The sequence below is a fragment of the Panicum virgatum genome, chromosome 2N, assembly GCF_016808335.1.
Source record: "Panicum virgatum strain AP13 chromosome 2N, P.virgatum_v5, whole genome shotgun sequence".
NCBI classification, from domain to species: Eukaryota; Viridiplantae; Streptophyta; class Magnoliopsida; order Poales; family Poaceae; genus Panicum; species Panicum virgatum.
Window position 1 is genome coordinate 40,146,872 of NC_053146.1, and position 26,892 is coordinate 40,173,763.

The 26,892-nt window shown below is 39.6% G+C and overlaps 1 protein-coding gene across 1 annotated transcript; it reads right to left on the reverse strand.

The window, feature by feature from the left end:
- Positions 1–2,047: 2,047 nt before the first annotated feature.
- Positions 2,048–9,094, reverse strand: LOC120662608 (receptor-like protein kinase At5g59670). Its single transcript, XM_039941719.1, has 13 exons — positions 9,019–9,094; positions 8,382–8,928; positions 6,067–6,569; positions 5,655–5,787; positions 5,481–5,552; positions 4,776–4,847; positions 4,596–4,670; positions 4,321–4,472; positions 3,947–4,212; positions 3,723–3,849; positions 3,115–3,183; positions 2,626–2,815; positions 2,048–2,450 (listed from the first exon to the last, which is right to left on the reverse strand). The coding sequence occupies exons 1-13, from the start codon at positions 9,092–9,094 to the stop codon at positions 2,048–2,050; spliced, it is 2,685 nt and encodes an 894-aa protein (XP_039797653.1).
- Between the last annotated feature and the right edge of the window lie 17,798 nt (positions 9,095–26,892).

Sequence of the window (26,892 nt, forward strand, 5' to 3'; positions counted from 1 at the left end):
TTCATTGTTTAATGTGCCCTGGACGCCAAGACATAAATGTAATTTTTTTTTACATTTAGGTCCTGTCGCCCAGGCACCCTGTTGCCCATTAGGGGGGCGACAGGCACCCATTTTTGAAAATTTCACTATTCGGCGTATATTTTTGAAATTTTGTTTTTTTTTAATATAAAAATGAAAAAAGCACCAACAAGGATGGCAGACCTGCCAGCCGTGGAGCAGGCCATTGCGGGCCGAGCAAGTTGCACACCTTGAGCTTTTCTTTTTCCCTTTCTCTTTTCTATTTCCTGTTAGGCTCTAGCTAATTAGTTTTCAATTTCAGTTTTTTAGTTAATCTAGTAAAATTGCTTTTAACCTTTGCTTGTTTAATTAGCTTGTCTTAATTAGTGTTTAAATATTTTGCATGCTTAGTTAGTTAGTTTTAATTAGTTCGTTAAATCTTTCTTAAGTTAATTTTCTGCATGCTTAGATAGGGTGTTTTAGAGATAGTTTTGCTTCTCTTTCGGTGTGAGTTTTTCTTGGCTGTGATTTACGTGTTGCTTCCGCTGCAGTTTAAGATTTTCTAATTGTTCCTAGGATGTGCGTGTTACTAATTGATTCATGTCATCTTGACGATTAGAATAGAGGGGTTTGAGATGTGAATTGGAGTCAGCTTTTTCGGTGAATTTTTTTGAAGGCTCCCATTCACCCCAATCTGGTCGTTGGTTCCACAACAAGTTACGTTATGGGCAACTTAGAGACTGATTTGAATCTTCTCACACTGCTGGAGAACTGAGCATAGCACCAGTTCCGCGCCAATACCGTCTGGTTGATACCAAAATAATGCGCCTACATTTAGTACTGATCAGGCCAGTTTGTAGCACCAACTAGTACAGTTTGTAGCACCAACTAGTACTATACTGCTCGCCACACATGAGCGTTTGGCGCGGCAGTTTAGTACCTATTGGACTACAAGCCAGTGCTTATTAATTATGTTTCTATTCTTTTCTTTTTTGTATTTAATTCATATGCGTAGCCGTTTGCATATTCGTATTCATATTTGTATCTAGCATTCGTATTTATATCTAGCTAAATGAGTGGATGAACTCACATACATAGTAGCCGTATAAGTTGTTTCCTTCTGCCTGTCTCAAACTTATGAAATATTCATGGTGTTTAAAGAAATGACACTAGATGTGTGATATGTATTCATACCGAAAAATCAAGTTTGAAATCAAGATCACATAGTTTGTCTGTGACTCCAGACAGGACCGACTCAGAGGGGAGGGCGGCCAGGGCGACGACCCGGGGCCCACGGAGTAGGGGGGGGCAATATCTAGTATGTAGTAGGTAGTAGCATTTGACCCAACTCGAAGTATACGAGCAAGCAGTCTAGCATGCGGTCAGTCACGTAGATCTTCCAGACTTCCGCGTGAATTACATATATTATTAGAATTTCTTTCTTCCTTTTAGTTACCATCTTAAATAAAAAATAGATGGCCTAAGATCCTCCACAATATGAGGCTTGAGTGATGCTTAAAAAGGAGAGAGAGGATTGGGGCATTAATCTACACACTGTGGAAGGCGATGCTTATTTCAAGCGATGCCAAAAAAAATGTGGAGTGGGGCAACAACTTGCGTCGGTGTCAATTCCATTAATTTTTTTTTTCATTGTCCTTGTCAGGTCTCCTCACCAACTGCCGCTCACTTGTCGCAGAAGAAAAAAACTAAAAGCAATGCTATTTATTTGATGTGGGTTCCAAGCATATTTGATAGCTTCGATGCCCATTCATCTATACACTGCAGCTCTGGAAGGTCGATGAATATTCACTCACTTCGAGACTTTTTTTTTTCAAATCACTACAACATCATGGTGGAGGGCCTAAAAGGCCCATAGTGTCTGGCTCGCCCAGGGGCCCTTGAAAACCATGAGCCGGCCCCGACTCCAGGTGACATATAGGTTGTTTTTTACAATAGTTTCCTTTTATCATAGCAAGGAAAATAGCTCAACCAAAAGAAATAGCAAAGCAATTATATATATAGTGATGAGGCGACTGGATAGTAGTGCATCTTATCTGGCAGATGGACCAACTGTGGATAGCAAAGCTGAGATATCGCCTCCTAGAGTTGCCCTGACGCTACTACTACCTCTCTCACGAGCTTCCTCCAACGCCAAGCTCTCCTTCAGCTGCGCCACCACGGTTGCCATTGTTGGCCTTTGAGCAGCAGCATCTGACGTGCACTTACTGGCAGTGTCGACCACCTTCCACATGGAATTTACATCATAGGCACCTTCCAGCCGCACATCAGCGATGGAACCAATGTCGTCACCTGCAGTGATCATCTCATTAACACGCTGAACGATGTGGCCATGGCCTGGCAGTATTGGAGGCTTGCCGGTGGCTATCTCCAGTAAAACAACACCAAAGCTATAGACGTCACTACTCTCGGTGAGCCTACCAGTGTGGTAGTACCTGGAGAAACAGCAGCCAAGAACGTTACTTGACATCATTAAATCCAAATGTTGCATAAAAAAACTTGTTTCAAATAAATGGAGACGTTTAGTTTTAAGGTTGGAATTTTAGCAAGTTATGATGTATGTCTTGTCTGAATTACTGAATATCAGCATAGACACAGAAAGACACGTACTCTGGGTCGATGTAACCAACTGAGCCAGCTGCAGTGGCTGATATGTGAGTCTGACTATCGCTAAGATAGGTTTTACAGAGTCCAAAATCTGCTAGTTTGGCTTCAAGATTTCTATCCAGGAGAATGTTGCTAGTCTTCACATCCCGGTGAATTATTGGAAGGTTGCAACCATTATGCAGATAATCCAGACCTATGTATATCAAAGGAAATGCCACACGGATGAAATTAAGAAAAAAGAGCAAATGAAGGACTTGCTTGAGAAAAATCTAGTCTCAGAATTTGTTTTCTCAAATGTATTGCACTACTACAAAAATATGAATTGTAGCAACGTCCTAATTTTTTCAGCCCGTTGCTACAAATAAAACAAAGTTACTGGGGCGGGTGTATTACCCGCCCCTAGAAATAGTATTTTTAGTTGCAAAAACTAGAGGCAGGTAAAAATGTATTTTTAGTGTGGCTAAAAATGATTTACGTAAGTGGCGTACGTACCTTGTGCAGCTTCAAGCACTACTCGTACACGTGTTTCCCAATTCATGGTCTGAGCCACACTATTTTTACCTTCATTGCATTCATAGACAAGAACTTTGTTAAGAACTTCAGAGTCAATTCCATAATGTTTACAGAATATTTCTTTGTTTCCACTTTTTACTTCATCCTCTAAGTAAATTGGAAAACTTTCTCAAAATATGACCAACCTTTTGATAAATATAATACATGCATTGCTGAAGTCATAGCAAAGGGAAATAAAACATTATCCATATCCACTCATCTCTAATTCCGTTGCTTAGATGGGCAGAAAACGCATGTCCATCATGTTTTCACTTATAGGATTAAGGACTTGAGAAAATAGAGTTGTAGATAACCCAAAAAGGCTTTTCTGGATATGTACTGAAGTGTCTAGCAGTTAATCATATATAGGATGATAATAATGAAGGTGCAAACTTCAACAAAATGTATAGACATTTCTGGTGCGATTTAAAACAGTCACATGGTTGGCTATTTACTTACTCTAGTCAATTATTCTTCTGCATATTTGAGGAAACTACTCCAGTCAATTATTGTCGTTAAGACGTTAACTCAGTAAGTAATAGACAAACCTCTCAAATGATCAAAAAGACTGCCTTGAGACAGGTACTCATAAACAAGTGCCAAGTGATCTTCCTCCCAGCAGTAACCAACCAAAGATACAAGATTCCTATGATGTACTTTAGTCAAGCTCTGAACCTGTTTAACAAGGTACAAAACATAAGAAAAGTATCATATAAGCAAAATTGGAGTTTTTAATTTTCTGTGTACTTTTTTTTAAGACTGAATACAGTACCTCAGCAACAAACTCATCTAGCCCATGTAATGATGACTCAGAATGCTTCTTGACAGCAACCTCAGTACCATTTTCTAAACGCCCATAGTACACACGCCCAAAACCTCCATGTCCTACGAACCTTTGGAAATTATCTGTTATCTTCTCCAGCTCTTTATAGGTGAACGCGCGATTCTCACTATCTTGCAGGTGATCCCCATGGATTTTTGCACTTCTAGGAACATTCTCAAATTCTGGCTCTCTTGCACGATCGTCATTTGTAGATACTAGTTGCAGAAGTATCAGATATATAACATAAATACAAGGCATAACAAAGTATAAATATCAATATATTTGGTATACATAGGTTAGAGAAAGATCAAAGATGCGCATACCATTAGGCACTATTTTCTTTCTCCTGATGAAATATCCAAGAACAAGTACAGCCACTACCAGCACAGGAACCACTACTGAAACAGCTAGGACGGTCGCCCTTTTTCCTGATGGATTTGATTCTTTATAGCACCGAGGTCCACCAGGTTCATAGCTAAATTTTCAAAAGGCAATCAAATCAGGCTTAAACCATCATCTCTTTGAAAGTTCAAAGAAACAGATATTAGCAAAAATAGAAGCATCTTAATGGAAAAAAAACTTCAAGAAGAAAACAAACCTGAAAACAAGCCCTGTTTTGTTTTTACATAAAGAATCTGGAAATGGGCCAGTCAAATCGTTTCCTGACAAATTTCTGTTGAAAGCACAACAATCAATTTAATATATATATATATATGTATATATATATGTGTGTGTGTGTGTGTGTGTCTATGTGCGCACGTATGTATATATTACTTACAGAGCACGAAGTGAGGGCAAACTTGGTAGGGAATCAGGTATAATTCCATTTAAGTTATTATACGACAAATCCCTGAAACATTTGCACAACATATAAGCACTTGTTCTTCAAAAACAATGGCGTACCATCACTTATTTCAAAGTCTACATAAGTAATGCAAGATGATAAAATCTAGGGTCTATCAAGATACCTAGCATGTAACCCAATATTATTAATCGAGTTAATAGGGGAAAAGTACCCTCCGTTCCAAATTATAAGTCATTCCAAGAATATTGGAGGGTCAAACTATCTCAATGTTTGACTAAAATTATAGAGAGAAACACAAAGATTTATGACATCAAATAGGTATACTATGAAAATATAGCTAACAAAGAATCTAATGATACTTAATTGGTATCATAAATATTATTATCTTGTTATATAAATTTAGTCAAACTTGAAAAACTTCGACTCTCCGATATTCTTCGAATAACTTATAATTTGGAACTGATGGATACTTATTTAGCCCCAAAGATGTAAGCCAAAGAAACCAACTTATACACAATAATATATAAGCTAATACAACCCCTAATATATTTCTGCTTCTAATAATGGATTTAATTACATGAATATCAAAGACTCTGGAAATTAATACAATCAAACAAACACTTCACAAATAGAAATAATGGTTAGTAGCCAGTGAAGAATTGTATGTATAGCACTTACAAATTCTCGAGTGCCTTGAGGAATGTAAAGTTCTGAGATATTGCACCACTCAAGTTGCTGCTGGAGAGATCTCTGGATCAGAGCTTTCAAGTCAAAACTAGTGAACCCATAAACTTAAGAATTCTAATAGGATCATGATGCATGATATTCAAAACAATGGTTACAGTTACTCACATTGATGTTATCCTCCAATAGTCACTTATATTTCTGCACTCCACACCGTTCCATAATGATGATGGGAAACATGGATCCCCCATCCAGTTTTTCTTCACTCCATAATCGAATTTGATACCCATAATGGTGTTAACTAGTGTAAGAAAAAATGATGATCAGATCATGAATAATGATTTTATCGCTGAATGCAATGATATAGTTTAATTTAGATGTATGTTTCATTTGATTTTGTGTCCCAAGAAAAGTGACTTCATGGAAACGAATATCCATTCTCCACACCTTTTATTTCATCTAAGAAACATGATATTAGCAAAAGAAAAAAGAAAGGAAATTCTCATTTCTACACATTCTTTAATTGCCTTTCTTCAATATGCATGGATGTGAATGCAATCAGAGCAGAGGACTAGCTTACAATCTGCAGGAAATGTCGATGAGGCATCATCCAAGTCGATCAAAGTGTAGATCTCAAGTGCATTGAGCATTGGGGGAAGCTCAGAGGTAGCAGTGGGGACAAGAGTTATGTCGTGCTTTCCATCTGATGAACTGTACGGTTCGGAACTGTACACACAGAATGCCACGTCATAATGTAGGCTATAAGGTTTTACTGGGCTCAGCCATGGCTGTTGGTCGTTGACGTATATATTGAACTGTCGGATCTGGGTGCTCTGGAAGTCGGCGAAGTGCAGGAACACCATGTACTGGTCTGTACTGATGTACCCTTTATTATTTGGCACGACAACTGTGAGCGACGTGTTGCTAGCCGCTGCTGCTGCTGCTACGGCTGTCCGGAGAACAGTCGAGGGAACGTCGAATCTAGAGTCTGGCTGGATGACATCCTGGGTTGGTAGGGTGAGGTTGACCCACTGAGTACTGGTCATCCCTGACCAGGTTCGGTCGTGCGGATCATCCGGATGCCTTAACGAGAAATCAAATTAATATAGGAAAGAGTAGTGCATAATAATTTGTTGTAGTCTGAGGGCAGCAGCCATAAACTGCAATCAATATCATATATATAGTATACCATAATATTTTTTTTCACTGGAAAGGAAATTTGAAACCATAATCAGCTAATTATCTAGTGGTGTAAATTATTTAAATTAACTACCCCCTCCGTTCCAAATTATAAGTTATTCCAAGAATCTTGGAGAGTCAAACAATCTCAAAGTTTGACCAAAATTATTTAGAGAAACACAAAGATTTATGACATCAAATAAGTATACTATGAAAATATAGCTAACAAAGAATCTAATGATACTTAAATGGTATCATAATTAATATTATCTTGTTATATAAATTTGGTCAAACTTGAAAAATTTCGGCTCTTCAAAATTCTTGGAATGACTTATAATTTGGAACGGAGGGAGTATGTAACTCCCCACGCGTTACTGCGGATGTTTGTTATAATTTTTAACTATTATTTTCAGAAGATGTCGTAAAAAATTAACATTTTTGTTTTTGACATGATATCAATTTTTAATTAAGAGATATTTGGGTACAATAGAATTGAGGTTATATATGGAATGAAATTTAAAATTATTGAGAAAATAAACTTTCCAATTACTTGGAGTCCTCCTCGCTGAAAATAGTATGTACATATGATTATCCTTTTTACATACGGTGAACAATTATTGTGTGTAACTGTTACTGAGAAAATAAACCTTTCAACTATTTGGAGTCCTCGTCACTAAAAATAGTATGTACATATAATTGACCATTTCACATATAGTGAACAATCATCGTGTGTAACTTATATTAGTAATATTAAATTAAAAATTTATAAAGTAATAATAATATTTGCAATATTACAGTTATTCCTTCATAAAAATTATTCATATGGCAATAATAAAACCAAGTAAAAAAGTAAGAACATTAGTGGGTTGCGGAAGGCCAAGGTACGAGATTTCATTCAAATCCAATGGTGGAAATAAATTTTCACTCTCATTCATATTTAATTAGATTGCCACATCACCAATTTGCTTAGGTGGCATCCCATTTAATAGGGATGTGGTTTTTTTCTTTTATTTTTTGTTGCAAAAATTCTTTACAAATTTTTTCATCTGAATTTTTCTGATTTTGGATGCAAAATTTTTTTATCTGAGCCTTTCTTTTGTTTTGGATGCAAAAGATTTTTTATCCAAGTTTTTTTTGTTTTGAATGTAAAAGTTTTCTCGTCATTTTTTTAAGTTTGTTTCTTAAAATTTTTTCTTTCAAATTTTTTTCGCCTCTCGATTTTTCCCTTGAAATTTTTTTCAGAAAACTTTTTATCAAAAAACGACCAAAAAAGTTACTAAAAAAGAAAAAAGAAAACAGTTGGAAAATTGACCGTACAAATCACAACTTACGGTCACCCGTAAACTAGCATGTCCCCAAGGAAGGAGACAGGCAAGCTGGAAATTTAGCACTGAAATGAAATTATGGTAATGACCGCATTTGGCACAAGTGCTTTAATTTGGATATTAATTTGCCTACTTTCTTTTTCTTTACAATTACAAAATGGATATATATTAATTTGCGTCTGATTACAGAAATAAATAAAATCATGCGATTACCATAGTCCAGAAATTAATATATATAGTAGGAAAACTACTAAACTTTTTTTAAAAATACTAAAAACTAACTACTACATGATTTTATTTTTAGAGCAGAGAATTGAAATTCTTTTCGCAAAAACCTGAAAATATATATAATTGCACAACAGCACATACAATCGGAGGAGTGACACAGTACCTGGCCAAAGAAATGTCTGTACCCATTTTTCGCCGTGCGTACATTGACATCCACCGGTTGCTGGACACGGGCGGGTAGAGCCCGCCAAGCCGCCTGAGCTCCACCACGGACACGAACGGCGTGCCGCCCCCTGTGTTCACCAGGCACACCGGCGCCCAGCCGGCCCACGCGACGAACACGGCCTCCTTGGTGACGATGCTCTCGTCCGTTGTCACGGTGATGATGTCCCAGAGGTTGGAACCCAGGTGAAGCTCGAACTGCACCGACGAGCTGCTCTTGCCGTCGTAGTTGCCGTAGGCGAACTGCGCCCGCACCATGTACGTGGTCTGGGCCTGGGTGGGCAGCGCGTAGCAGTTCCACTCGCCGGAGGGGAAGCTCCTGAGCGACTGAATGGGAGGGACCCGCCCAGCCTGGTTGCCGGCGGCGGCCACCACGTGGTTCTCGCCGGCGGCGTCGACGTAGGAGCCGTCAGGGACGTAGTAGTTTTTGGTCTCCGGGTCCGTGGAAGGGCCGTAGATGTCGGGCAGACCGCAGTCGATGCTTAGTTCTGCATGATGAGTACATCATCATCACTTCATAAGGTCATATTATATATATACCGATCAATTTAAATTTGATTTGGGATGTAGTTTCGAACCTATTTCATCGCCGACGACATGAACAACCGGCACGAGCACGAACACCACAGCGAATAAAACCAAGATCGCAGCCATGGATTTGGATGTGCTTGACAAGCATGCTAGGTAGCGACTGGCCGAGTCTTGCAATGGGGATGGGTCCACATATATAGGCATAACCCACATGCATGAGAGGTCTTTACGACCGACTTCCATGGAGACAGAGTTTAATTTACTCACTCCCCCATGTCATGTGTGGATTCATCGTACCATTGTGTCACTAGCTAGGCAGGAAAAATGCTTCAATAGTTCCTTCTTCTCACTGGTTCCTAATAATAACTGCTCGCCACTGCTCGGATTCATTAATTCTTGCTTACGGCTTGCTGACCATGGAGCTTGGTGAGTGCATGCCAAACAATGCAAGGACCGTATAGACCCACAACCTCTAAATTAACCCTTGAAGGACATATTAAACATTAGAATTAAAAGCTATACTTAGATAAGAATATGGTATTTAACATTTTTCATGCAATCCATCCTCTCGTTGTCGTTTTGACCCCTTCAATTCTTAGGTTGGGTCGTCCTACTACCTCAACCGCTTCTTTAATCTACTCAACACATAGTCGTCATCAACGTGGTAGGTATAATTATTGAATGTCACCTTATGTCAGTTTGGTTGAAATTGTGGCATGCCAGGAAGATACAACCTTGCAGCAGATCGAGTAGCTCTAGAACAAATATATGATCCCATGTTTAAACCAAAAAAAAAGTGGAAAAACATGTCAAACTATAGTGTGGCATAGTTACTGTCATCATATCGGTCCACGGCCTCAGCTAGCATGGGTTACAGCATTAAAAATTATGGCCTAGTGAGGTCGATTGACATGGATGGTTCATTAGTGTTGGTTCCACCATTTGTCTCTATCTCCAAGCATGGAGAGGTTAACTGATGAGATTCACAAAAAGGATAGCTAATGAGTAAATCCATGTTTAGTTGGCTAGTAATCGTCTTAGCAGCCCAAATTTTGATTAAGATCATAGTAGTCTATGCACGAGTAATCACTGAAGTGTATAATTATTACCCACAAAACATAAAATCCATTTTGTCCCACTTTTCTTGCTTTATTCAATTTTTAGAGGCTCCGCCGATCCGAACCATCATACATACAAATGTGAATTTTCGAGAGAAAATTTTGTTTCACATTAGGCCATAGTTGTGATTTTGGTGATTGTGCGACAACATAATCATGGGACTAACCAAGTTTGTCAAGTGGGACCCAAAGATGAAGTACAAAGACCCATTAAAGAAAGAAACGAAGAAAGAACTCAAAGAAGTGCCGAATTGGATGAGTTCAGCAAAAAAAACAGGCGACTGGTTTAGCCGAAGCCTTTGAAATTCAACAGGTCGGTGCAATACTTAAGTGCAGCGGAAATCAAGTGATTATTTTAGAGTAAAAGTGAAGAAAATGACAAATGACAAGAGTTGTAAGAGTTCTCAAGTGATTCTCTTTGATGGGATTGTTTACATATATATACAAGCCCAAAGGGCATAGTGTCCCTTGGGGTTGGCCCCTTGGAGAGGCCCCTTGGTGTGGCCCCTTGGGTGATTAATGACATCATTAACTAAATATAGTAATTGATCACAAATGAAGTGTTGCACAACACCCCCCTTGATCAATTTCTTCTTGTAATCCCCTTTCGTTGTTTGATCATCATATGGAAAAACTCCTCTAAAAATCTTCTGGGAAAATCTAAGGATAAACCAACTTGTGTATTGAGATACCATAAATACTCCTTTAAACCCGGTGGGAAAAATAAGGATATGTATGGATATGTCAAAGGAAAATTTTCTTTAAAACCTCTTTTGGGAAAATAGGAGAAAATATTGATATGACATATATGATTGCTTGATAGCATATTGCCTCATTAAAAACCTATGTGTGAGAAACCCTTGATAGGAGAAACTCATTAGGAAAAGAGTGCAATTTATAATCAAAAGATTAAAAGTATGTTATATCAAGGGTTTACTCCCCTGATGCTTGCAAATCTTTAATTTGTCCATATCAATTCTGAAAATATATTTTTCGAATAATGATGTAGGTAAAACTTTATGAATAGTTCTACAAGATTATCACACGACTTGGTTTGCAAGATTTTCATCTCTCCATTTTTCTATAACTCATGGGGATAGAATAACTCAGGAGCAATGTGTTTAGTGATATTGCTCTTTATATAACCTATATTCATTTGTGCAATGCAAGTAGAATTATCTTCATAGATAATTGTTGGTTTCGTGATTGAACTAACATCACATGACTGTTGTTTGTGATTGATCATTCACAAAGCCATTCATATTCAGGTGTATCTTCGTATAATGCAATTATTTCATAATGATTAGTGGATGGGGCTACTAATTAAGGTTTGTTTGGATGATTTCCATGATATAGATGTTCCACCATGTAAACATAAAAAGCCTATCTGAGATATGATATTATGGGGATCAGATTGATAGCCAAGATCTGTATATCCAATAATTGACTTATTTTGGTCGAACCGATAGAATAAATCAAGATCTGTTATACCTTGGAAATATATGAAGATATTCCTAACTCCCATCCAATGATGTTTTGTTGGAGCTGCGCTATGTCTAGCTAGCAAGTTTACCGCAAATGCAATGTTAGGCCTGATACAATTTGAGACATACATTAGTGCTCTGAAGCCACTTAGATATGAAACTTTAGTTCCCAATAATTCTTCATCTTCATCCTTTAGTCTAAGTTGATCCTTATTTATATCAAAAGTCTAACGACCATTGTTATCTGTGATAGATATAATTTATCCATGTTGAATTTCTAAATAATTTTCAGGATATATGCAGACAAATGTACTAATACTGCTGATGGGAGATGTTCAAGTTGAAATCCTAAACAAAATTAGATTTCACCAAAATCTTTCATTTCAAATTTCGTCTTTAGATGGTTGCGTGCTTCATTGATATCTCGTGTATTCCCAATGATGTTGAGATCATCCACAAACATATGATACAAAATCCACTTAAGGATTTCTTGATGAACACACATGGGCAATCATCATTATCGGAAAAACCCTTCTGAAGAAGGAATTCCTTTAGTCGGTTGTACCACATTCTACCTGACTACTTCAAGCCACATAATGACTTTTGAAGGTTTACATAATACATGTTGCGAGTATGATTCTTATTCGGAATGTGAAGCCCTTCATGAACTTTCATATAAATATCCCTAGTGACCCATAAAGATATGTTGTCATTACATCCATGAGATGCATGGATAGACCTTTCTAACTTGCCAATGATATTAAGTATTGGAATGTTGTACCACTCATAATTGGAGAATATGTTTCATCGAAATTGATGCCAGGTCTTTTCATGAACCCTTGTGCTACAAGCCTTGCTTTATATCTCACCTCATTATTTTAATTCCTTTTAGGTACGAAAATCCATTTCGATCCCACAGGAAAAATATTTCGAGGAGTAGATATAACCGATGAGAACACCTCTCATTTTTTTGGCGAGTGCAATTCTACCTCGATTGCTTCCTTTCATTTGATCCAGCCCAAGCGCTTGATGCCCTCTGCCATGGTCTTATTTTCTGGATCAAGTTGGAGGCCACTTGCAATCTTAGAGGAGAAATTAATGTCGACAATTGTAGTATTTCTATTGAATGATTATCCCTTTGCGACTCTTCTATATTTCCCAAAGTATTAGAGTCAGGGTCTTCCGATGTCCTAGCACTTATATTTGTGTACACATTTGTGCTAGGTATATGGTGTATCTATTGAACATCCATATTATTTGGATTTATCCTATTAGTCTTTATCAAATTGGTATTGATTTGCATTTACTGTTTTGGAAGTAGTCTTCCCTTTTTTCCTGTGGAGGCTTATCCTTTGTTACCGTACTTCTCCGCCTCTTATTTTGGTGAGGGATACTCTTACTGGTACATTTATGGCAGGATTGTGTGATTTTGTGAAACCTTTGTAATCAGTAAATGCTTCTGACAGGTTATTTTCAATGTTTTGCAAATTGATAATCTCATGAACTTCACATTCAAATTCTATAGTATGTGGATCATAGGACTGAATACCTGAGGCATTTCAATTTATTTTCTAGGATTCATTATGGTACATATTATCTCCCCGTAATGCCAGAAAATTGTCCTCATCAAAGATGCAATCATTGTGACGGGCAAAGTCCCCAGTAAGAGGCTCGAGATATTTTATGATTGATGGTGATTTATACCCCCACATATATCCCCCAATTTTCTATGGGGCCATTGATGTACGTTGCGATGGTGAAATCGGTACGTATATAGCGCAACCGAATTTTGGCGGATGGAAAATACTTCATTGATTTGCACGAACTAACTACAATGGGGAGGCCGTATGATATGCAGTAGGTCTTATTTGAATCAAGTCATCGGTGTGTAAGACCGCCTGACCCCAACATGATGTTGGTAATTTGCAAATTCTATATGGTCTTGCAATTAAATTTACTCTCTTGATAAGAGATTCGGCGAATTCATTTTGTATATGTACATAAGGTACATAATGTTATACATTAATGCTTAGAGCCAAAAAAAATAGTCATCGAACGCTTTTGAGGAAAACTCTACGTCATTATCCATCCTGATGGATTTTATTGGACTATGCAATATAAAGGACTAGTAAAAAAATTCTAGCCACTCATGTGGTACTTCATCATATGATTCATATAAGATCCCCGGATAATGTGCTCTTAATTTGATAATTTGAGCAATGAACCTTGCGAAAACATGGTTTCTAGTGAATAATAAACATATATAGGACCATCTTGTTAATGCATCAATAAGTACCATCAAGCAGGGTTTTCAAAACCGGTGGGAACTGGTCCGGTTTGACCGGTTATCGGTCAACCGGCCCAAACCGGCCCAAATTCAAAATTCAAATTTGAATTCAAAAAAATAAAAAATTCCCAAAAAATTCTTAAAAATACTTCAAGGTGCGATGAATCTAATGGTGTCAAATTTTCTAAAAAAATCGTTCATTTAGTATAGTTTGCGGAATTTTGAAGTTAAATCAAAAAAGAAAAAGAAAAAACCGACGGCCCATTAAGGCCCATCGCGCGGCAGCGGGCAGTTTACCTTCCCCCCCAGTATCCCTCAGCGCGACTCGCGCCCCCCTCAGTCCGCTCCCCCCCTCAGACGCTCCTATCCGCCGCCAGAACACCCCATCCGCCGTCCTACCCCGGTTAGCCGCCTGCGGTGCTCGGCTAGCCGGTCAGCTGCGCCGGTAAGCCAGGCCGGTAGCAGATCTACCGGTCCCGACCAGTTAGCCGCCTGTGGAGCTCGGTTTACCGGCCCGGAGAGGCAGTAAACCGGCCACGAGCGGCGGTAAGCCGCGGCCAGGTAAGTTTTTCCCCCCCTATGATTTTGAGTATTAGATGATTTGTTTTAGGATTTAGGTGTATGACTTAGGTGTATTTAGAATGTAGGTAAGATTTATTTGTATTAGATGATTTTTTGCACTATGTAGTAGGTTTTAGGTAGATTTGATTTAGGTGTATTAGATGATTTGTGATACTATGAATTAGGAGTTGGAATATTAGATGATATGTTTTTGTTGTCCATGTATGCAGATAGACAATGGCAGGGAGAGATGTTGTATGGGAACACGGTGAAAATCTTTATCCCAGATGGCGATGTAACTATTGTCGTACGCAGAAAGGAGGAGGTGGTGTGACTAAATTGAAACAACATTTGGCTGGGCGCGGGGCAGAGGTGGTCCATTGTAGGAATGTGCCACCTGATATGCGGGACTTCTTTCAGCGTGAGTTGGATAGGGCAAAGAAGGCAACTGCTGACAGGGCCCGAGAGAGGTTGAGACGGGAGAAGGCTACAGTGGAGGGAAACTATCCCGGTGATGAAGAAGATGAGGAGGCTCAGGTGCAGCGTGCCATGGATCTATTGAGAGCGGAAGCAGAGTTCTGACGGGGGGTGAAACAGAGAGGAGGTTCATATGAGCGTGGAGGGGGTAGTGGTTCGACGAGGGGGAATGTTATGCAGATGATGTTTCGAAGGACCACTTCGCAGAGGGAGAGTCCTTAGTGGAGGACTATAACTTGGCAGCTGGTGGGAGAAGAGGAATGACGCAACCAAGGATTGATACAGGCTCCTGGACGTAGAAGGGTAAGAATGCAAAGGAAGCTATTGGTAAAGCTTGGTCAAAGTTTTTCCATATTGCAGGAGTACCTGGAAGACAGGCTGACAGTCCATACTTTGTCAGCGCGGTCAGGGAGACACATAAGTGGGGTAAGTTTCCTTTCATTGGAATGACACCTATGAGCTTACATTCTTGTATCTCATAGATTTCATATGGTTGCAGGTGAAGGTATCGCATCACCCACTGGACGGGATATTGATGGCAAGTACCTTGATCAGAACGAGCAAGACTTGAAGACGAGGTACGTAAAGTTTCAGAAAGACTGGCCTTTATTTGGCATCACGTTGATGTGTGATTCATGGACTGGCCCGACGAGAATGAGTGTCATCAACTTTTTGATATATTGCAATGGGGTCATGTGGTTCCATAAGTCTATTGATGCGAGTGGAAGAACTCAAGATGCTGCATATTTGTTCAAGGTAGTCCCTAAACATGTTCCATTCACATTGAATATATTTTCATATGTTACTAAACAATATGTCTTTGTTTGCAGGAGATTCGAAAGGTGGTGGAAGAGATTGGACCGGAGAATGTCGTGCACGTAGTCACCGACAACGGCTCGAACTACAAGAAAGCATGCAAGGAACTACTAAGTGAGGTGTATGAACACATAGCTTGGACACCTTGTCTAGCACACACCGTCAATTTGATGTTGAAGGATATAGCTCGAAGGCCTGAACATGGTGTTATGATCAAGCAGTGCAAGCGAATTTCAAATTGGTTACACAATCATGGTCAGTTGAATACAATGATAAGGGATGCAATCGGTGGTGAGTTGGTCAAGTGGAATGCCACTCGATTTGGAACCAACTACATGTTCCTAGAGAGCATCTATCGGAAACGTGATCGTTTCATGCAGGGGATGGCATCTACTGAGTTCCAACACAGCAAATGGGCGAATACCGAAGATGGTAGATTTACTCATGCAAGTTTTGCAAGTATGGAGTGGTGGGATGCATTGAAATATATCATCGACACGGTTCAACCAATATACAAGTTCCTCCACTTCGCTGATCAGGACAAGAAGCCGAACATTTGCGAAGTCGTGATGGCCTACCAGACTATGAAACAGGAGCTGCGGTCTTTCTTTGGAACAAATGTTTCCACACTGAAGGAGTATATTCAGGTGGTGGACGAGAGGTTAGGTGACGTGTTCATAGGCATGTATGTGGGTCCAGGTAAGCACACACGAGTTATCTATTTTTAAGCTCTATTGACCTGATGCTTATTTGAAGTGATTTATATTTTGCAGTTGCTGTCCTAAATCTGAGGTATGCATATATGATGGATCCAACTCAACAAATGTTTCGTGGACTCAAGAATACATTTCAGCGCATGACGGATATCCAGAGCGCCGTGCAGGCATTGCAGGAGTTTGACGTGTTTCGGCAGAAGGTTGGCGAGGATGGCAGTGAAATGGCAATGCAGATGGCGATGGACCCAAAGACATCCCCATGTAAGAGTTACTCCGTACGACATTGTTGTTTTCTCTATTCAAATATATTGCTTACATATTCGGTTGCACATGCAGCGTCCTGGTGGATGATGTTCCGATCAAGCACTCCAAAGCTGCAGTACCTTGCCATGAGGCTTGTTTCACAATGTTGTTCGTCCAGTGGATGCGAGCAGAACTGGAGTACTTTTGCCTTGCTGCATACAAAGTTTCGCAATCGGTTGTCGCACAAGAAACTTAACAAGCTTGTCTATGTCAACTACAACCTTCGTCTCCAACTTGAGGAGGTCTCCGGCCCACCGATCCATGAAGAAGGTGATTTCATTGACCAGCTGGCCCATCTTTCTTTCTATGATGAGAATAATCCGGTGCGGGAATGGATGGAATATGGTAGATCTAACCGGGCTCTAGTTCTGGACGAGGATGATGATGATGGCGACATCCCTCTCCCATCCCATATTGTCAGAGATCAAATAAATGTGTCAGATCTACGTGAGGCTACGGGGGATGATTCCATCAGCGATTGGGCACATAAAAATGTGGGTGACACTCACCTAGGGAAGAGGAAGTTGCAGAAGGGACCTACGAAGGGTCACCCGAAGCGTCGAAAAGTCAAAGGAACAGCAAAACCAGGGAGCAGCGACACCGAGACTGATGATGGCGAAGGTGAGTGTAGTCCTCCGTATCAAGAGTCCAAGGATAGCAGCTCGGCCGATGATGATGATGATAGTGACGGTGCTGATGCTGGTGGTGGTGCTCGTGGTGCTCGTGGTGTTCGTTTCACAGGTATACATTGCACATATAAATGCACACATATTTTGGACTATAAGTATTTACTACTAATTATGATATATGGTTGATTGCAGGGGAGACTCAGTTCACACATGCTACTCAGGACACCGACCATGGAGCACCGCAATTTCAGAGGAGAACAGGTGGACCGACGGACAACGACACTCCACAGTACTCTTCTTCCTCCTACAGCGATTCCAGGCACTCTTTTCACTGCCCCATTCCTGACATCAGCATGCAGCCACCGACGAGATGGGTGTACGAATGGGAAGACCCCCATTTTTACACTATGTTAGTTCAGGAATGGCAGACAACATCGGCGTGGACGGGCCAAACTTGGCAACACAAAAAGCCTGAGCTGCTTAGAGTGCGAGATATCGCTTTGATGTCCACCGCCGAATACCAAACCGCGTCACAAATGGGGGTCTTCCCATTCCTACGTTGAACTTTTATTTCATGTGTACAAGTGTATGACTCTGTATTTGTATGCATGCTTATTACAATTGTATTTGTATGCATGATTATAAATTGTTGCTTTGGTGTGGTCATTTATATTAATATTTGCATAGCTCATGCCGAAATTTCCTTTTATTTCACACCGGGATCTATTTTTTAACTGTCGGAAAATTTCTTTAAATCACCGGTATACCGGCCAAACCGGTACTCAAGTTAGTTCACTAGGTTTCGGGGGATTTCTCTTGAAGGCCTCAAGAGAAATCTTAGTACCGAGAGCAGATGTGGTGTCTGACTCAGTGCTAGCTAGAAAGTGTGTTCCACCCCACGGTACCGCAGTGGTAGGCGGCAAGTGGTGACAACCTTGTCTGTCTCTCGTAGTCTACCACGTTCGGGTGTTTTCATAGCAGTAGGATTGCCGAACGTATGTTGGGCCCCTTCTCACCCCTGTCTGCGCCCTTTGCTTAGGACGCTGAAGTAAGCTCCTGGTTCCGACATCAGGTTAGAAACTTAGATTAGTTCTAGTGAGGCTAGCTCAGTAATTTAGAAGTGTTTTAGGAGTCCTTTCTCGCTCGTTGTCCTCCCAGCTGCTACCGCTCTAAGGTATAGAATCTCCTATGTGTCACACGGTCATAGCTTGGCCATTTATCTTATCAGTTATCTGGCTTACCCCTGCTGAATTAGTCGATCGATACCTTCAGTAAGGATTGTCACTACGATTTACGATACACTTTACCATAGTGCTTCCCTGAGGATTTTCACGATAACCTAGAATACTCCAAGGTGAAGTGCTACACCGGTGAATTCTGTGCGCTTGCAGAATACCTATTCAGATTGAGCATAAGAGACACCAACAACTTGTCCCCTTGAATTTGTTTGCCAATAGATTTCTGGTATAGTTCAACCAAATTCATGGCAGTGTGGCACTACTTAGTGATGTGGTTGTGACAACCACACCTTTGAAAAACCTGAGAGTTGTCACGGCCGAAATTTTTCTTGGAAGTCCCCTTGCCTTTGTGAGAATCCTTATTTTTCTGATAATGATGCTTGTTTTTATTGTTCCACTTTCCCTTAAAATTCTTTTTGAATTTCTTGCCACCAAACTTCTTTTGAGTGTTCTGACTATTGTAGTGAATTTGAGGTAGAGGTGATGCGTCTACAGGGTGCAATGATGATTCTTTGTTAAGAATTCATCATGTTTTTCTACCTGGAGTAAGTCGTATATCAAGTCAGAATATTTGGCATAGTTGTGGCGCCGGTATTGCTATTGCAATAACCTATTTGCATGGAGAAATATGGACAATGTATTTTCAATCAGTTCTGCATCATTAACTGGTTGATCACAAAAATGAAGCTTGGAACAAGTTATATTCTGCAACAGATTTGAAATCCATAAGATGAAGTAGAGACCAGTCTCGTCTTGCTTCAGGCAAAATTATTGTCTTTTGTTGATCATAGCGTTCTTTGAGTGCAACCCAAAGTGCCCAAGGAGTTTCTTCCATCATATATTCATTCTTGAGATCAAGGTGAAAATGGTGTCTCAAAAAATATAATGTGGTACAGTTGGCTTCATCTGAAATAGGGGCTTGTGGATTTGGCTCTTCAATTGTATTGATGTAGCCTTTTGCTGTTAGCATGATTTTAATATCCATAGCTCCAGTCAGATAGTTACTACCAACTGCTGCAAGTTTAGCAAAATCTTTGTTGACTAAATGAGTCATTATCCTTCATGAAAGATCATGTATAGGATTAATTTATTATGGCAAATTAAATTTTATATCTATGTAAATTTATGCTAAATAATGGAATCAAGATGATTCTTGAATCATAATTTAAGGTATATTAATTTGAAATAGTGTTCCTGCAGGAATTATGACTTGATATCCATATTTTATACAAATTTCATTGTATAGAATATTTAGGATATACACTTTGTAGGTGATCATCATAAGATGTAGACTTTTAGTATGGGCAAGTGACTTGCTGCCCAAAAGCGTGGTCTCTAGCTAAATAAATTCTTTAAGAAATTATTGCAGTAGATGCCTAGGTCTCCTTTACCTTGTGTTTTTCCAAAAATTTAGATTTGTATAACTTAATTTTATTTTACATTTTACTGTATGATGTAGAACATAAATCAAGTATCATATTTGCAATGTTACAAATAAAATAAATGGCACATAAAAAGATTGTTTACAAATAAAATAAATGGCACATGAAAAGATTGTTCTAAGATAATTTTTGCATAACCAATGTGATATCTATGAATAACATAATGTACAATTACTGTGGTAATCATAGCATCTTTATTATATTGGTGCTAGAATCCAACTGATGGTCTAGATAGCTATTTACAATAATTGTGCAAATCCATAATAATAGTATAAGGACTAAAACAGGACAATCTAGGATCTCAAATATAAACATGTAGAACTAGATTGTTAAAACATGTAAATAGATCGATATATGGGGGTAGTTATTGTCGACCATTTCGATGCCGGCGCCCCTGATTCCGCTGTTGCGGCCACCATTGCGAGGTCGTCCACATCGAAGAAGGGTGGTGCACCACAACAAGCCACCATCATTCCCTAGTGCAATCGGAGGAGGCGCTGGTCATGTCGTTCGAAGCTGCTGCTGCGAGCGTCGAGGGGCCAAGCAGCTAGCCTTGGTTTAGCGATGATGCCAGGCTTCCTCGTTGACGGCGAGGACTCCAATGGTGAGGCATCCAGTGACCCCTACTGCCGGCGAAGTGACGGACATGACAACAATGGATGCAGTGGCCACAACAACCACATCGACGTGCAGTCATCCAGTGGCGGCGACCATGAAGTGGGAGAACAAGGACACTATCCTTCATGGTGAGAAAACGTAGGTTAGTAGGGTCCATACCCAAAGCAGTGAAGCCCGTCGGCCTCTGTCCCTTGTCTTGTGCCCAGTGGAGAATGACATTGCTGATAATGTACTATAGAGTAAAAGTGAAGAGAATGATAAATGACAAGAGTTGTAAGAGTTCTCAAGTGATTTTCATTGATGGGATTGTTTGTATATATATATATACAAGTCTGTTGATGGCTCCTAAATACCAATTTTAGACCGTCAAATCCTGCATAAATGCGTAAAATATAAACATTAACCTAGAGGTAGGAGTTTATTACTAATCATTTCCACAAGTGTTGGTAAATATTTGTATGCAGGTGTAATGAGGGAGAAAACACACCTCAAGAGCAAGGAAACATACCCCTCAATCCAAGGCAAAAGGTGTCGACCAATCTCAGAGTGCGCCTGTTGGCCGTCGATTTCGATGGTTTCCATCGCCAATATTTCATCTGATTTGATGAAAGATAAGCCACAACCATGCCAAATTTACTAAATCTAATGAGCTCTAAACGTTTTGGTGCATATTTGAATGCAGGAACAACATATCCAAAATTGAGCCAAAACGGGTAATTTCCAAGCCAGTCGGCCTGAGCACGGCCGGCCAACATATCAACTGTGAATTTCAGCATGAAACTTTATGAGAGTGATCCTGAGGATAATTCCAAGCCAACCCAATAGGAATTCATTTAAAATTCACAAGTTAAGACTGGAAGGCATGAGTCCCAAAGCACAAGACAAAGACGGGTCCACATTCAGTGCTACACTCAATTCCAAGCCCGAAACCAACTTCCCGGAGAACATGCATCCGTTTATCATCGTGTCGGTGCAACAGAGGGCTGAGAAGAGTCAGGGCCAGGCCGCCCGGCCTCTCCTAGACCTCCTGGCTTACGCAAACACGTTTGCATTGGATCTTTTTACACCGACCTTTGGAAACAATTAGGAGCGTCCACGAGAAGGCAGTGGGCGATTGGCAGCAATCCCAGGCTGGCCGGAGGTCGGCCGGCCCCTAATTGTCGCATCTCAGGCCAATCGTCTAGAACTGACTTCATCAGGCAATTAGGAGCATCCACACAAAGACGGCGCGGATTTGACGGAGATCCTAGGCCGGCGTACGAACTTGAGTATGATCTTGTGTGTCACACTACCTCTATCCATTATTTATCTTACCCCTGTTTATGCAATTGAATATTCCATTGGAATCAGTTCATTAACCTGCCTACACAACTTAGCCGCTCCCTTCCATGTGGAAATATAAATGACATCGAATACTCTCGGGTAAAATGCTACAGCGGCATTCGGTGCGCTTGCGGAACGATCCATGGTTCATAAATAATCTTGTATCTAGAGATGACGTTACGAAATACCAACAAAGCACCGACGACAGCTTTATGCGGGGAATGAGGAGACCCCTCCTTCGTGTGAAGCTCCGTAGTGAAGGCGGCATAAGGTGATCGGGTAACTTGGCGTGAGCCTTAGTGGCCTAGCCTTTGTGGCAAGTCAAGCGGTGCCCTTGGAAGAGACTTGGTGATTGGAAAGTAATATTCTTAGTGAGTGCTACAATAATGTGGACTAGGAGTGGTTTAGGCCTACCGGTACCACGGGATAAATCTTTATGTCGAAAGTTTTCTTTCTCTCATCCCCTCCTTTACGTTTCCGTATTTCCTCTTGCAAGTTGCGTGCCTCTACTTTTTTAGTGTAGTATCTTGATAGGATTGGCTATATATAGTTGCAAACTTATTTTAGAACGAGGGTTTCACATTAGTTGAACCATAGTTGTACATCTAAATAGTATGATCTGGTTTATATTTTGTGCAATTTAATTGGAGACCATAGGTTAAGATTTTGAGTTGGCTAATTCACCCCTCCCCTTTTATACTATATAAGCACCTCCCTTAATTAGTTATATATCCATCTACAAGTAGCTTTCCATCCAACGGACCAATGATACACGCGAATGTATCCCCAACTAACCTTTTGCACGTACGGATATATAATAGCGGGCCAGAGGCGATGGCGTTGACTGACTCGTCCTTCTCTCCGGTCCTACGGGTACCACCTTTCTTGGTGCAGATACATTTAGAGTTCACATAAAAAAAAGGAGATAAATAACAAAACATTTTCGTCACCAATCATATACTAGAAAAATGTCCTATATTCAAGGACTCAACTTGCTAATTTTAACGTAAAATTGGGAAACTTTCAAACCAAGCTAGTGGTGGTAACATGTCATATGCTGCTTTACATCTTAACTTTGGTTGTTTACAATTGTTTGATGCATACATAAAATTTAAATGGTTGAATAGAAGGTGATGGAGATCAGTATTCCCAACAAGAATACTGGAAACTGATCTTCCGATGTTCCAAAACTAGAAGACAAATAGACAAGAGTAAATTGCACCCACCATACAACAACTTGTCAGGTGGGTGCAAATTGGTCCAACAACTTGTAAAATACTCAATTTAGTGCAATAACTTGGCACGTGGGTGCAGATCGGTTCAAAAACTTGTAAAATGCCCAATTTACTACAATAACTTGGCAAATAGGTGCATTCACAGTCCAATCATTACACGTCAGTGTAACTAACTCAAAGTCTTAATAAAGAGTATATTCATGTTAGGATAAATTATTAAGTATTATTTGACCATTGATTTTTGTGTTGTGACTGCGTGGCAATGTATTTGGCCTGGATAAAAACCCTCACTATTTATAAATTAATTTTATATCTTTACATTAATTATTTTTGTATATTGATTTAATTTTAATTAAAACTATTTATTTTGATATTCAATATTGAAAAATTCACCCTCACTATTCCCGATATGTTTGATTATATGCATTGTTAAACTAAAAAATTCAATACGTTGATACAAACTATTGATACATTTTAGGAGCTTGGTACATATATTTTTAAAGCCTCGTTATTTGTTAGAAAGGAACAATGAGCTAAATAAACAGAAACAAATATGAGCATTGTTGAATACATAAGCAGAAGTACAGAAGAAATCTAAGGTTTCAGATCTCTCTTATTGACTTCAGTGTTTGAGTGATGTTAATAGTGCAATTCTAAAATTTGTTTGCATTTAAACTAATTAAAAATTGTACAGTTGAAAAGCAACAACTGGATCACCATCAATAATATCCATTTATAAAATTTAAGAATTATTGACGTTCATTTGCTTTGCTTAATATATTGTTGTTGTGATGGTGGTTAGATAATATATTATTTTTAATAAAACTATAATTAATTTATTCTAAGAATAAAATTATTGGTGTCCATTGCGACACAAAAAATCTACGATCAAATAGTATGTTCCGATGTGAATATACTCTTTATTGTGATTTGACGTTAGCAAATATAATGTCGTGTAATGTTTGGACTGTGAATGCACCAATTTACCAAGTTATTGTACTAAATTAAGCATTTTCTAAGTTGTTGGATCAATCTGCATCCAACTATCAAGTTATTGTACTAAATTGAGCATTTTACAAGTTGTTGGACTAATTTGCATCCACCTGCTAAGTTGTTGTATGATGAGTGCAATTTACTCAATAGACAATCCCTGACAAAATATTACTGCTTGTTGAGCACGATGATAAATAATAATGGGAGCTAGCCTTCAGCTTCTTCTAGATCATATTATAGGGCTTTTCAACTTTATAATTGTTATTGTTCTCGAATCTCAGTCGCATGCTACTTCTTTGTGGATACATGCTTTCATGTGCTTCTTCTCCCTCTGCAGTCTGCACAATTTGAATTGCAATAATGTTTTTACGTTTTTCTTGGAAATGGTGAGGAAATAAAACCTAACTAATATATTGTTGTATCATGATTAACTAAGCTCAAGTCAACAATTGGAATAATTGATGTATTTGTGAAACTTCCGCAGGGCGACTTTTAGTCTCGGTTTCAACCGGTACTTGGAGAGTTTTTTCAAGATGCTAATTGCGCTTTTTAATTTCCAGTAGTGCCTGTAGCTTCGTATGGTCTGAAGCTTCTGCCAAAACCACTCATAATACTCCACAAACCATTACAAAACTAGCATAGTTCTCATGCTGCTGACGGAGAAATATATCACATTCATGATCTTATAGACAAAACTAGATGAAATAATGGTGTAACAAGATTTTTTGTATAAATATTAATGCTACACAAGCCTCCTGTTTACTTCAGGATTAGGTTGGAACCCAGGAATATATATATAAAGCTCGGACCAGTGTTGTTATGCTTGATAACACCGTCAGACTGAGTAATGAAATTATCTATATATGTTGCTTTCTTGATCTACTCGTAATCACTGGGTTGGCGTGAAATTACTAAAAGTAGTCTTGCCACTTGGACCATGACAGTTAACTGAATCTAGGTCGATCGACTACACACCAATTGCTCTTTCTCTATTTCCCCTTTTATTATGAGAGTGCACTTGAACTTGTAGCAGGCTTGGCTCATTGATCGCAACAACTAGTACCTAATACACTCGTGATCACCAAATGCGCGACCAGTTAAAAATTACATATTAGATTATCTTAGCTGAAATATTTACGAACCAACTACCATATATAATAATAATAATAAACATTTTAGAAATCGTGAACTAAGCATAGTTCAGATGGTAAGATTTTTTGTGGTGGCACCTGCTCACCTGGGTTTAAGTTCTCGACTCGGGTGGTCATACTGTCCTGGATTATTCCATTTAACCGGCACTATTCTTTCAGTGGTAGCCGACAAGCCCATCAACAGCGAGCCGTGTGTGTGACTTCGTCAATCTCGGAAATCTGTCAGCTCAGTCTCTCGGATGTGTTCATAGGGTAGGGTTTCGTACGTGTATATGAGTGTCTACGTGTGTACTGTGTTTCACAAATAAAAGGAACATTTTAGAAAACAGTTGCACATTCCATGGTTGAACAAAATACAGTTCGAGTTGCTCATATATATGATAGCACTACTAGAGAACTTCATATATATTAGTGCCGGCTAGAAACCCCCATTAGTACCGGTTGTTGCAACTTGGTACTAAATGGCAGCCACTTAGTACCGGTTATTGCAACCGGTACTAAATGCGTTAGGCCCAAAAAATGAGAAAAATTTGAACCATCTGGAAGGCCTCCCACACCTCGAGCCTCACATGTAGCCTCCTCTACCATCCAACCTACGCATCACTTGTGATTGCATAGGATATGCTATCCTTTTGAAGTAACCTCGGGAGGACCATTTAGTACAAGCCATAACACCACCCAGTATTAAATGCCACCATTTAGTACCGGGTGGTGTCATGGCCCGGAACTAAATACCTAGGGGCCCGGGGGCATTTAGTACCGAATGGCCCGGTACTAAATACCTCCATTTAGTACCAGATGGTATTATGGCCCGGTACTAAATAGCCCTCGGGGTATTGTGCTGTAGAGCTAGTATTAAATTGACATTAGTATCGGATTTTAAGCAGTCGGTACTAACTGAAAGTGGATGAATGTCCATTTTTCTAGTAGGTAGGATCCGACAAGGCGGTAACTTGTAGAGCAACGACCATTCCCCATTGAGTTGTATGCATGCATCACTACGGAAACAGCTGGTTTGCCGAGTACCAAAGCTAGAAAAACACTCGACAAAGCTTTCCCGAATGCCGAGTCCCACCCTCAGCATAGGTCTCTCGGCCCCAATTTTAACGGCAAACAGCTCTTTGACGAGTGTTTTGTGTCGGCACTCGGCAAACATGTTGTTCTCGACAAAAAAATAAAAAACTAAGGGGACGACAAGAAGACAGTGACAGCGTCTTTGCCGAGTGCCAAGATGGAGAAGCAGTCACTAAAAATGGAAGCTTTGCCAAGTGTCATTGCAATGACACTCGGCAAAAATGTAAGCTTTGCCGAGTGCCTTTGCATTTACACTCGACAAAGTGCTTTTCCAGAATACATAGAAAGGACACTTTGCCGAGTGTTTTTATATTAGCACTCGGCAAAGGTCCATTTTGCCGAGTGTAACACATGGTAAAGTGACCTAACCCTGCCTATTAGCACTCAGCTTAAGGCATTTGGTAAATGACACATCGAAATATGCAACAAGAGCATGAATATAATCGTTCCGCTGAG

Coding starts and splice junctions, on each gene's coding strand:
- LOC120662608 (XM_039941719.1), bottom strand. CDS start 9,094: ATGGCTGCGATCTTGGTTTTATTCGCTGTGGTGTTCGTGCTCGTGCCG. Junction 3,850..3,946: donor TAGATGAGTTTGTTGCTGAG/GTACTGTATTCA, acceptor CTTGTTAAACAG/GTTCAGAGCTTGACTAAAGT. Junction 2,816..3,114: donor AGTGCTTGAAGCTGCACAAG/GTACGTACGCCA, acceptor TGATATACATAG/GTCTGGATTATCTGCATAAT.